Source organism: Urocampus carinirostris, chromosome 14, assembly GCF_059441175.1.
Source record: "Urocampus carinirostris isolate Australia breed hairy pipefish chromosome 14, RoL_Ucar_1.0, whole genome shotgun sequence".
NCBI classification, from domain to species: Eukaryota; Metazoa; Chordata; class Actinopteri; order Syngnathiformes; family Syngnathidae; genus Urocampus; species Urocampus carinirostris.
The window spans coordinates 40612296-40625664 of record NC_142362.1 but is presented as its reverse complement, the minus strand read 5'-3'; the positions used below and the strand labels follow the sequence as shown (position 1 = coordinate 40625664).

The window sequence follows — 13369 nt, the reverse complement described above, 5'->3', positions numbered from 1 at the left end:
GTGGCTTTTGGAGACTAGAGGAATACGACACTTATAAGCAATGTGAAAGTTAAAAATAAGTCATGTTGAGTGTGTTGTAATTCCATTGTATCTATTGTAAAACGTTTCGGAGCGCCACTAAGGTTTAATTTGAATAATTAATAAAACCTTTTTGTCCCTTATTAAAAATGTTATACGTCAATTTTTAAGCTTTTACAGAAATTAATATCAGTTAAAGACCACCTCATACTAATAATCGGTCATCGGAAGATAGCCCATCCCAGCTATCTTCAGGCTGTGGGCTGGGTACAACCTGAACTGGTTGCCAGCCAGTCACAGGGCACACAGGGACAGACAACTTACTCGCTCATTCACACCTAGGGACAATTAACCTGAAATGCATGTTTTTGGAATGTTTGTGGGAGGAAACCGGAGTGCCCGGAGGAAACCCACGCAAGCACGGGGAGAAAATGCAAACTGCTCACAGGAGGTTCGATCTCATGACCTCAGAACTGTGCCACACGCGCGCTAACCACTGCGCCGCCGTGCTGCCTATATATCTACACACTGACCTTAGTGGTAATGACTCGACTATAAAGAAGTCACTGGTCAAAAATTGCATCCATGGGAGAGTTGTCAGGCGAAAACTTCTTCTGTCAGTAAGGAACACAGTGTTAGGACCAATCCCATTCCTCTCACTTGGCCCTGAGAACCCTCCCAGTGGGGTCCCTCCATAGGCAAGTGCCCTTGGTGAGTGGAGTGCAAAGTGGAGATTGGACGACACTTGCAAGGTTCCACCCCAGTCCAGTAGATGGCCGTAATACAAATTGGCTGTAGACCTCAGTGACGTAATGGTCTACGTCACATGTCAACTCGAGTCTCAACCTGTGGTGTGGCAGTTGGAGAGTTCGTGCAACGTTAAAAATGCCCCCCTACAGCTGTGTTATTACCGATTGCCTGAAAGCTCATCATCTTTTCCGTGTCTCCAATCAACGGAGGAGAAATGTGCTATACTGAAGACAGCTTCGGCGCTATGTACCGCTGATTCATCTTTACAAGGTACGTACACTCATTAAAAAAATGACCCGTTCGGTCAAATACAGTAAGGGTTAACATACAACGCACGTTCACATAATACCCTATGTTTGTGTAGACATAAATGGCAATCTACCTATTAGTATCTTAATGCCATTTTATGACATATAGTAGGGGTCTTTAATGTGTGACATGACGAACAGTAAACAAACACAAAAACAGTCCACCTGACCCTTAAGCTGACATATTATCGTCACCAAACTTCCCTGTATGACCCAAAAACCTTAGTTCATAAGGAATTTAATTCAAAAGAGTTGTCATTGAATATAAAAAAGGTCATTTCAACATTTTTTCATGATGCTTACATCAAAGTAAAAGCTGTCTTTTTCTTTTCTATTCCCACATTTATGTCTTAATTGTTATCTATTGTGTTCCAGTGGCCGTCCCATAAGCGTGGACAGGTTGGACAGGAATGTTCCCATCCTGTGCTTATGACTCGATGTGGAGTAAGAACTCATTCAGGACTTAAGGTTGAGCAAGGTCATGTGGGCCCTGCAGGAGCTGCTAAAGAGGGAACAGGGCCATGGCTGGAGGTCCTGATCTACGTGTACTGGCTGGCCCACGGTCTGTCCTACCGTGTGGTGTCACGGGTCTTCAGGGTTCCCAGGTCCACCGTACACAGAATTGTCCACAGTTAATATGGAATAAATTGCTCAAAAGCCATGTTTTAGGCTCTGGAAGTCAGACCCACATTTGCATCCTGTGCTTTTCTGCATTACTATTCAATAAACATCTTTATTTTGAGCAACACCTTGGTGGTTCTTTTCATAAAGATGTGAGATACTGTGTGTGAACTATGTGACTGTTGGACAGAAAACAACTACAAATCACTCCAGCTTAAATAATAGTTTACTTTCAGAAAAACAAACTCACATTGGGCCGAAATACATAATAGTAAATAAATAATGTGTCACAAATTGTAACAAAAATATACCAATACTTCCATAAAGCTGGAAAACACAAACTGGAACTTCATTGAGTTCTTAATAAAATAAAATATTTTCCTTTTATAAAACAAAAGGAAACATTGCAGAGATGTCACTTTTTTGGAAATTTGTCCACGAGCTTCCCAAAAAGGACGGGAACCGCTCAGTTTTGGCCACAAGTTCCTCGAGCCTTTTCTTCACTCCGGCAGACTCCTCTTTCAAAAAGTCAAGGAATGTATCGTGCATCCTTTTTTTCTGGGTGATTTGGGGTTTGCCGCCGGATTGGAAGATGCCGACGACGTGCCTGGTGGTGTGGTAGCTGTGATGGTGACCAGCTTTTCCACGGGACGTTCTACAGTGGCCTTTAGGTTGGGTGGAAAAAACAAGAATTACTTAATGCTGGTGTATTGTACAAAACAACTGTATATAGGATGCTCAACAAGTTGATGTGAGACAGGAAATTATAGGATGTGTTCTGGATAATTATTTGATAGTGAATAGATACATAAAATTGACATGTTATTCTTATGGCTGTAAGAACCTTCTATTGGCCAGCATCACATATGCTTTAGAATTGTCTCCACATTTGGACAACATTTTGAGAAGGTAATTAGTTTACTTAATATGTGTTTACAGAGAAGGCAGTGGACTATGTGATAGTAATTTGTTTCAACTGTATTTCCACGTGAAATTCCGAAACATTATTCATGATGCATGATGAAAACTAATGCATTCTGATCTCACATGAAAGAATCATATTGTAAATAAAACACGACACCCGAAATTGTGTGCAGTAAACAAGCGCATATATCCAGAACGTTATTGTGACTTTGCTGCTTTAGCGACTGGCCAAGTAGATGTAACAGCACTTGTTTAAGATAAAAACAGGGATGGACCGTGATTTTCTGCAGTTATCCTACTTTACAGTTTGTAGCGTTTTTTTTTTTTGCAGCTCTCTTGGTAGATTTGTGCACTTCGTAAAGTAGCGATTTTGCAATGTTCATGTTTTAACGCGAAAATACGATTTTCTATTTCATTTACGTCTAACTAAGATATCGCAATATATTTTGTTGCAAATACATGCGTGGTTGTGGAAAACTACTTACATTTGTGCGGTTCCTTTCCAGGCATGTTTGTTGATATTGAGAATTCGCAAAGCCTTCTGGGTAGTCACTTCGCTGCCAAGTGAGGTGGAGAGCTCCCTCGGCCTGAAGTGGTTATGACGTGGTTTGAGGGCACTTCCCCCTCGGTCTTGAGAGTATCGGGACACACCCCATTTTCACGTGAACGCGCAAAACCGAGTGACTAGGGCACATAGCGAGTGAAAGTGCAAAGAATGGGACTCAGCCTTATATTTGCCCTAAGGAACTTGACTGGAAAGAGGTCTAAATATAGTGGAACCTAGAGCTCTTGTTGGTGATAGGAATAAGTGGAGAGGTGTTGTAAAAGAATAGTGGAATGTTTAGACTCGTTCTAAGGGATGGACAGGGCACCCGTATGATGCGGCAGGGGTAAACCAGTGAAAGCTGTCAGGCCCTGCTGTTGAAGAAAAGAGTGTGTTGTGTCACCCTGACCCGAGTGACACTGCCACTTTCTTGTGTCCCGTTTCATCTGGAGGGACGAAAGCATGACCAACTTGGGTGCTGAGGAGCTTAACTTGTTTGGGTGTTTGGGCTGGCCATTGTCTAAAAATATTTGTGTGTGTTTCTTGCTTCTTTGTCCTTTTCTTTGTATACGTGTTTATCTTGCTGTCGGTCACCCCTCTTGAGGGATATGACCAAGATAGATAGAGAGATAAAGAGAGAGACGGAGAGATAGAAAGATAGATGCATGCATAGTACACACAATTTAACTTACAGTGGCCATCCTTCCCTTTGGACTTCACAATGGGGTGGTTGGTTATCTGTGGGATTAGAAAAAGAGTTTCTGAATTAACCATACCATTTTATCTGCTGGTTGAAAACAGCAGAATAATCCTGCACACTTGTGTTCATTTTTCTTCATTTTTACTTTAGTCCCACTTTTATCTATGTGGGGAAACTATAGTCTAAGTGTGGCTTTTATACTAAATTCCATATTTTACACCCTGTATATACTTTATGCTTTTATATCGTTGTGCATTTGTGTTTCTGTAGTGATCAAGTGTGTTTTACGATTTCACTTGGTGTTCAGACACAAGCACCTCCAAGGTCAAAAGATGGCTTTTCCTCCCAAATTCCATTGATCTCATTATGGTTTTGGAAGAGTTTCACTCCCAAATTCCACGCCAGCTAAACTGACAAGTAGCTACCTTTCGATAAGACAGATTTTTCATCTGTTCTGAAATAAACTAATGTGGTGCTCTGAAGGCAGGTTGAGCTTAATAGAAAGATTAAACGAGACTATTAAAAAAAATGTTCAATCAAAAACGATTTATTTGACCCCGATATTTGTAACAGGCTTCATATATCACAGAATGGTAAGCTGGGATCCATGCAACGACAGGATAGAAATATACCGGGAGTAATCAACACAGCCCAGCAAGTTGTTGGCTGCTCTCTGCCCTATCTGGAGGACATTGCTTCAGAAAGGTCGTCAATATTATAATTGACTCTTCTCACCCGCCCACCACCTATTTGAACTGTTGCCTTCTAGTAGACTATAGGTCATTTTACAACAAGGAGAAATAAATTCAGAGACAGTATCATTATTACAATTGATCCCACCAACATAAACGATGGATTTAAGCTAAGTGCAAACCAAGAAAATTCTAATCTGACATTTAGCGTATTTGTAAACTAATCTACTGTAAATATAAACTCGCCATCCAAGCCACCTTTTTCACCCATTTAACTTGCTGGCATCGAAATGAATTTTATAAGTTACTTACTTGATTTGGATCGGCGTTGTATACAAGGCGAAAAAGTCACACACAAAAGCTCCACAAAGCCCATTTATTCAATTGCAATTTTATTTTTATTTGTAGACTTACAGTAGTTTGTTATTTTGTCACAGTTGTATTCCCTCGGTAATGACCTCATCTCGAGGTAAGTTTGTATGTCTCTATGATTAAATCATCGCAGTACAGATCTGAAAAATCTGCCTAGCTGCCTTAAAAAGTGTGCTTGCAGCTAGGCTACGTCATGCTTGTTTACAAACACGGAGAGGGGTCTTTATAATTTAGGCCAATCTCTAAGCGCTTGGCTGTCAAGATATTTAACCACTTCATTTTGACAGCGTTTACTTTTTTTTTAAAGTCTTTATTACACGTTTTCGGGAGTGCCATGTCTAATCTCTGCATACAATATTTCACCATGTTGAAATAAATGACAGTAAAGAAAATTATATTATATTCAATGCCTATAGATGCCAGCTGGTCCCGAAATATATAACGACAAGAAAAAACAAGACAAGGATATCCCACAAGCCCAAAATGTCCTCCAATAAACATAGTACAGTTCCGATTTTGGCAGGTGTACAATAAACATGCACTACAATAAGGCTATTATAGTAAACCAAATAAAGCTTATTTGTGTACAACTAATCGTTATTGTGAAATGTATAGCGTTTAGCTAGATTGGGTCGCCTCTGGTGTTGGTGATGTTTTCATGTCTTAATAAACTCATATAGACTACGATCGCTTATTTTGTTCGAATCATTCCAATCAATACTCCAATTAAACAGATTACGATCGTGACAAACGTTCTGTCGGAAGCGCAGCGCTGAAAAAGCTGAAAAGTTTACACGAAAGGGAGTCGGATTTAGGCACAACAAGATTAAGTGAATGACACCCCTGGCACGTTTAACGGTTCGCGTTCAATATTGCCTGCTACTTAGGCAATGAATATGAGCCTTGTGAAGAAAAATAATACTCCATACAAAACGTGATACCGCCCATGTTTTATCAATACTTACACAAGAAGTGTCGATCTTGAGGACTGTTTCTTTGATAGTCGTTTCCGTATTTAAAAACAAAAACAATTTAAGTAACAATAACTGGCAATCTTTGAAAGTTCCTATGGAAATACGATTGTTTTTGTCGTCAGTGCACAACAACCTTGGAAAAGAACAGTAAATGCTAACGCATAATGCAGCATAGACATATGTCGTGGCTGGAGTAACGTGATTTCCGCGTATGCCACGTGACAGTCATAACAACTGTTCACAGATATCTATAGAAAAGCTCACTATCTTAGCCTGCAAATGAAGCGTGCCTATGTGGCGGCCATATTGGTCAGGTCAACGTACCCGTTTAGGCACAGTTCATGTCATGGGAACCTGTCGTGGGTTCAAATCCAGCTCCAGACTTTCTGTGCGGAGTTTGTATGTTCTCCCCGTGCTTGCGTGGGTTTCCTCCGGGCACTCCGGTTTCCTCCCACATTCCAAAGACATGCATTTCAGGTGAATTGGCCGGTCCAAATTGTCCCTAGGTGTGAATGAGCGAATGAGTTGTCTGTCCCTGTGTGCCCTGCGATTGGCTGGCAACCAGTTCAGGGTGTCCCCTGCCCACTGCCCAATGATTGCTGGGATGGGCTCCAGCCCCCCCGCGACCCTACTGAGGATAAGCGGTACGGCTAATGAGATGAGATGAGATGTAGAGTACAATTAAACCAAATCATGACGCACTCATTTACAACCTATTTTCATGCAGGCAACTTTTTTTGTCAACGTAAACACGTGCTGTTATTACGTAAAATTGGTTGAAAGAATATAAAACTAAAGCATTTTTTGGGGTTAAACGAACAATTTATAAAGAATTATACAAGTTACAAACAACTGCATTAATATGTTTGCACTTTGTATGAAAGTCATTGAAAAAAACATTTACAATTCAAAATCAGTGTTAAGAAGATATTTAAGACCTTTTAAACTCATGTAACATTTTTTATCTAACAATACTATATTTTATTATGCAAATCAGAGTAAATAATTAACCATATACATATACACAAATAACCATCAACATAACCATCCATGATGGTGCCCCATTGCAGGCATCACAGTTGAAAACTATTTGATCTCAACTTTTTTGTACACAGGTCCGTTAGAACCTTGTGATATTTTTTTTTTTTTGCCCTACATTCTGAATTCATCATTTTAATGTTGCTGATTACAGCAACAACTGAAATATATTGTGAAACTGTATAATTCTAGGCTGTTTGACTAGTATTTTAAGTACCTTTAATTCTATTCCAGAAAATAACTTGATCACAAAATTCTTCTATCATTCTGGGAAAGTCCTGCAAGTGCCATCTACGCAGTCATAATGACCTTGGGGTGGCATTAGCTCAGGAAGTAGAGCACTCGTCTCGGGATCAAGAGGTCTCCTCCGTCTTATATGTCCAAGTGTCCTTGGGCAAGACACTGAATCCCTAATGCCCCCAGTAAGCAGGTAGGCGCCTTGCATGGCTGGCTCCCTATTGGTGTGTGAGTGTGTGTGAATGGGTAAGTGTTACAGAAATGCATTAACATTACATTACATTACATATATAGTCACCAGGCTAAAAAAATCCTGTATGTATGAAAATATTAAAAAAAAAAAGAAAAACCACAAAGTCAAAGTCTTCGAGTGTTGATGTCTTCTGAAGTGACCATATACAGTATGCCACATGAAGGATTAATACTATCAAAACGTTCTAGAAACCCTGAAAGAGGACCGTTTTACCAATCTAGAGGCTGCATTCTTCCCGTTTTAGTGTGGGGACGAAGCTAATCCAAGAAGATTGGATGTCCAAGTAAACGTGCTGTTGTATGCCATGCAAAAAAAAATGTTGAGGGATATAACAAAGACATTTTTTAAAAGTTTGATGAACATTTCGTGCCAAAGATAAAAACTATACACGAACTCCAAGGTGTGTAGGCATTTGTAAGAGAACTTTCCAAGCTTGCGGTACACTGCAAGATTGGAATAACCAAAGATGAGCAAATAAGTAATCGCATTGTGATTGGCATCGAAACGTTTCACAAAAGCTGCAACTGGAACTGGACCTAACTTTGGAAAAAGCAGATGATGATGAAAGCACAGAATGCCAGTGCCGTAGCAACAAATGTTGAGGTGGGTTCTGTTAGTACAAGCAAGTACAAGCAAAAACAATAATGTCAAGTCAAGTCAAGTCATATTTATTTGGATAGCCCTTAATAAAAAATGTCTCAAAGGACTGCACAGGATTACAATGACACCATCGCCTGATCTTAAACCCAAAAACTCAAAACCTCAGCGTGAGGATAAAGAAAACCTTGAGAAGGGGGCTCACAAGTTGTAATCCCCCTTCCAGGATGACCAGGGTGGAATAGATTTAGCATTGGGTCACAGTACACAAACATATGAAACATCAATAAAAGAGAACACTAGGTATCATGTTGAAATTTTTCCCGAAAGTACATGACAGCAACGACGCCTAAAGCCTGTAAACTAATCCAAAAAGTCCATAACAGCAATGACGCAGCTTTCCATCTCTGCCAGCTAGTCGAGGCATGCGTTGACATGCTTCAGGTCAGACGCTGGTCCGGTGACTCATCTCAAGTCGTCCTTCTCCTTTGTATCACCTCCAGCCAGGCAGTCTGAAAAAGACAGGACAATACAAAGTATGAGGTGGGCATCAATCATACGCTTTTGAATAGAAGTGTGTCTTAAGTCTAGATTTAAAAACTCCCACTGAGTTTGCAGATCTTATCTCTGGAGGCAGAGCATTCCACAGCACTGGGGCCGAGATGGAGAACGCTCTCGAGCCTGCAGACTTCTTCTTGGCTCTCGGATTCACAAGTTGGACCGGCATTTTCAGAGCAGAGGCTCCGTGCAGGAACATAGGGGGAAATCAAATCTGAGAGATAAGAGGGTGCAAGTTCATGCAAACATTTGTATCTTAGTAAGAGAACTTTAAACTCTCATCTTAAGTGGACTGGGAGCCAGTGAAAGTTGGCCAATACAGTAGTCATATGCTCAAACTTTTTTGTCTCAGTCAAGAGTCTCGCTGCCGCATTCTGAACCAGCTGCAAACTTTTGATGCTAGACATCGGGAGACCAGAAAGCAATACATTACAGTAATCAAGCCGAGAAGCAATAAACGCATGAATTAGGACCTCTGCATCTGATTGGGACAGCATTGATCGAATCTTTGCAATATTACGGAGGTGGAAGAAAGCTATTCTAGTAATAGTTTTCACGTGTAACTGAAACAACAGATTAGGAACAAATATAACACCTAGATATTTGTCTGAGTCACTATGGGTGATATTACATTTGTAAGGGCGGTGTTTGAAAACAACTCACGACAATGAGCTTGACCTATAATTAACATTTCAGTTTTTTCTGGTTTAAAGCGCAAAAAATTAAGTGACATCCATCTTTGAATTTCAGTAAGGGAAGCCTCCAGATTTCTAAAACTTAACTGTCCAGTTGTCTCCAGTGGCATATACAGTTGAGTGTCATCTGCATAGCAATAGAAACTAATATCATACTTGCAGATGATATCATCGAGCGGAAACATATAAATACTAAAAAGAAGGGGGCCAAGTACAGAGCGTTGTGGAAAGCCACAGGGGACATCAGAGTGTTTAGAGGTCAGATTGCCGTAATTAACACATTGCTTCCTGTCTGACAGGTAGGACCTGAACCACGAGAGTACAGTTCCTGAGATACCTATGCATTCCAGACGAACAATATGACAAAAAAAAAGACAGAAGGGGTAAATATCTATCAGACCAAGCAAGGAACAGATGCCCAATGCAATACAGCATGAACAAAATACATGTCCAGCTAATGGTAAAAACTGCCGCAAATGCAACAAAATAGGGCATTTTAAAGCAATGTCTAGACAAAGAATGTGAATGCACTTAACACTACTGAGCACGACAGTGATGTGGGAAGTACATGGGTTCTTGGCGCAATGGAAAGTGAGGGATAATGTGACGATTACAAGTGGCTAGAAAATTAGAAAAATAATAGCACCACTGTTACATTCCGAATTCATACAGGCGCTAATATCACAGTAACCTTGGAGCAGGTGTATTTAAAACTGAAACAGTGTTTTCCGCTGGTGAAAACAATCCCAACCTTTACAAACCCAGGTTAAAAGCTTGTGTGCAAAGGCAAGATTATGGCACGCTGTGAAAATCAAGGAAGAATAATTCAATTTTAGATTTATATAATGGCAGGCTCGTTTACAACAAAGTTGCTTGGACATACGACAGCAATTAAAATAAGACTTGTACGCTGAGTAAACAGCCTGGAGTCATGCAGTGGTGTTTTTGGTGACATTGGACTATTAAAATATTATCCAGCCAAAGTAGAGCTTCGACCGATGCCCAGCCATACAGTATTGGTACCCCGCGACCCATTCCATTACCAATCTTGCCGCAAGTGGAGGATGAACTAAAGTGAACGAAGTCTCTTGGCATCATTGAGAGAGTCAAGGAAGCCACAGACTGGTGTGCACCCATGATCCTTGTGATAAAAAAGAACAAGAAACATTGGATCTGTGTGGATTAACCAAATTGCAAAAAGGGAAAGGTTTATTCTATCCACACTTGAGGAAATTGCACCCCAAACTGTCAAGTGCAACTATTTTCTACACAATGTACGCTTAAAGTGGATTTTGGAAGATTCCGGTCCATGTGAGTTGCAGAAAATTGACAACCTTCATTACACCTGTGGGATGTTTCTGTTTTTACTGCCTTCCTTTTGGCATCACATCTGCTCCAAAGATTTTCCAGCAGAAAATTAGCTTACTTCCTAAGGACCACCAACGTCGTAGTCGTGGATGAAATTTTGGTTTATGGCGCGGACAAAGACCATGATCATAATTTACCCGGTGTAATGAAAACAATCAAAAGATTCAGAACTGAAATTAAACAAGGACAAATGTCAATTCAGAAAAGCTGAAATTCACTACTTTGGACACCTAATTGGAAAAAAGGAAATCAAGCCAGATGCTGAGAAAGTTAGAGCCCTTGCAGAACTGGCCAGCCCAACAAATGTGAGTGAGCACCGGCAAAGAATTGAAATGCTAAACCATTTGGCAAAATTTCTACCAGACCTCTCAAATGTTATGAACCCCATGAACCAACTTCTTGAAAAATTACATTGCATGGATGTGGAGAGAAGCACAAGAGAAAGCTTTCAAAAAGATAAAACGCATATTGATGTCTGCTCCTGTACTAGCCTATTGTGACATCAATAAACCAACTGTTGTAAGTGCTGATGCTAGCAGCTATGGCTTAGAGGTGCTTTCTACCAAGAACACAGTGAGGGACTGAGACCAATTGCCTTATGTTCAAGAACACTGACAGAAATTGAGCGTAGATACCCAAGGTTAAAACTTGAGATTGTAATAGAAAGAAGAAAAGAACACACTCTGAGTCGGAGATTTAGGTTTTTGATAGCCCCTTCCATCGGAGGTACGTGCTTCCAGAATCAGCTCAGAGAAGAACACCCTCCTCCTTTTTTCAGGAAGCTTATTTATTGTAAAACACAAGAAGGAAACTACACATCTGATTGGTTTAAATGAACACAAGAAATTAATCTGATTGGTTTAGACAGAAATCACATATTTAAATGCTGTGTATAATGTTGGTTGCTTGATGGCGTGCAAGTATATTAAATGAGTAGTGGAACTTTTGTATGTGAAGGTCATCTTGACTTCTTTAATTGGTTGAATTGGTAGTTTTTAATCTATTCTCAAACATAATTTTCAACTTTAAACAGTTTTATTCTGAAATAAATGTTTTGTTTCCACCTCTAACGTTTAAAGAGATTTGTCTTGTCAGGCTCTCTGACTCCCGACTGTTGAGGGCCTCCTAAAAGTTCAAAGTTCAAAAAAGTCACCGACCTCCGAGCAATGCAAACATTTTTCAGTGTTAGTCGTTTAGTAAATTTGTGTTCGCTTGCGCTGCTAACTATCTAGCAAAGATTAAAACATGACATGTAACAATAAATCTTTTCTCAATAAGCCGAATGGGTACTTGCACAAATGTCCACCTAAGTAGGCCCCAGACTTTATCATCCTATTCGTCTTTCTCAGTGGACTCAACAACCACTGGATCACAATATTTTAAATCAAACACTATAAACAATTTCCTCTTCAAAATTCTCAATCTATTTTGTCTGTAAATATCAAATTGGGCTGATTGCACTGTTTCAGTCACTGAATTGCTTATCTATTATCATCATTAGAATTAACCCATTAAAATAAAAGGCTTTTGATTTCACTATTGTTATGGTTCACTATTCTTCTTTATTTACAAGCGTTGCATTATCATTTTAGGCCAGTCTTTAAACATTACTTAGTGTTATTATTTGCTAATTGGTCTCACCTGCGCTCACTCGTTTAGCCCCAGCTGCCCCTCGTTCCCTAATTAGTTGTCCTCCTATTTAAACATGTCATTCTCATTCTGTCCTTGTCAGTCCGTCAGCGAACCTCTGCACATGCGAGGCAAGCATTTGACTCTGGCTCCCTGTTCCTGTTTCCTGCTCATCTATCCCTGGCTTCTCGATCTCCGACCACGCTCCGTTCTCCCGTCCCGGCTGTCCAATTTGCTTCTGATCTCCGACCACGCTCCGTTCTCCCGTACCAAATTGTTCGAATTAGTTATCTGACTCCATCAACCAAACACAAACTTCATTCTCCTAACAATGCATGCTTGTTTCTTTCTGGGAAAAGATGCACAAGAATAGCCGACATTTTCACACGGGGCAGATTTAATTTCTTAAATGATAAACTAAGTGAATTCCATTGAATTAGCCGAGTTAGTGTCGCTCTTCGTCGAGCCTCCTTTCTCATTTGTCCCTCTCGATCGATCTTCTTCCGATCTTCCCACGTCTTTTCACAAGCTGGCGTGCAGGCTCCTCCCATGGGCGCGCCGACTCCTCCCCTGGCCACGCCAGGTGCCAGCTTCACCACCTCCTCGCCGAAGAGCGTCGCGATGTCTAAAAAGCTCATATCAGCAGAGCTTATCAGAACAACTTTTCCAAACAATGCCTGCCTTCCTGGGTCACAGAGGTTCCTCTTGCGTCAGCCCTTGTCCAGTTCCTGCTGTTTTCTGTAAACATCATTCTCCACTAGGTTACATTGACCTTGCTCCAAAGCTCAGCCAGTGAATATCTTTTGCATTTAAATGTAATTTGTATTTGATCGTATAAAATATAAAATCCTTCAATGTGTACAGGGAGTGATGAAATAGAATAGAATAGAATAGAATAGAATAGAATAGAATATACCTTTATTGTCATTGTTACAAAATGGGTTAACATATTGTGACAACAAAATTGGGCATGACACTCCAGTTTTACACATTCACAGTGAGGTATGAGCCAAGAAGATGAAGGAACAGAGAAGATAAGGTTATAAAACAAGGGGAATAAGGCTATAGTTATAATTTACATGGTATTTACA

The 13369-nt window shown here is 40.3% G+C and overlaps 1 protein-coding gene across 1 annotated transcript in view; it reads right to left on the bottom strand.

The window, feature by feature from the left end:
- The window catches only part of LOC148353433 (cobalamin trafficking protein CblD-like), a 32374-nt gene extending 26257 nt beyond the window's left edge, over positions 1 to 6117 (bottom strand). Inside the window, exons 1-2 of the mRNA XM_088352687.1 lie at positions 5895 to 6117; positions 3858 to 3903 (exon numbers count right to left, since the gene is read on the bottom strand). Coding sequence (XP_088208813.1) covers positions 3858 to 3866 — 9 coding nt within the window. The 5' untranslated portion in view covers positions 3867 to 3903; positions 5895 to 6117. The remainder of the gene's footprint in view (positions 1 to 3857; positions 3904 to 5894) is intronic.
- Positions 6118 to 13369: the final 7252 nt, after the last annotated feature.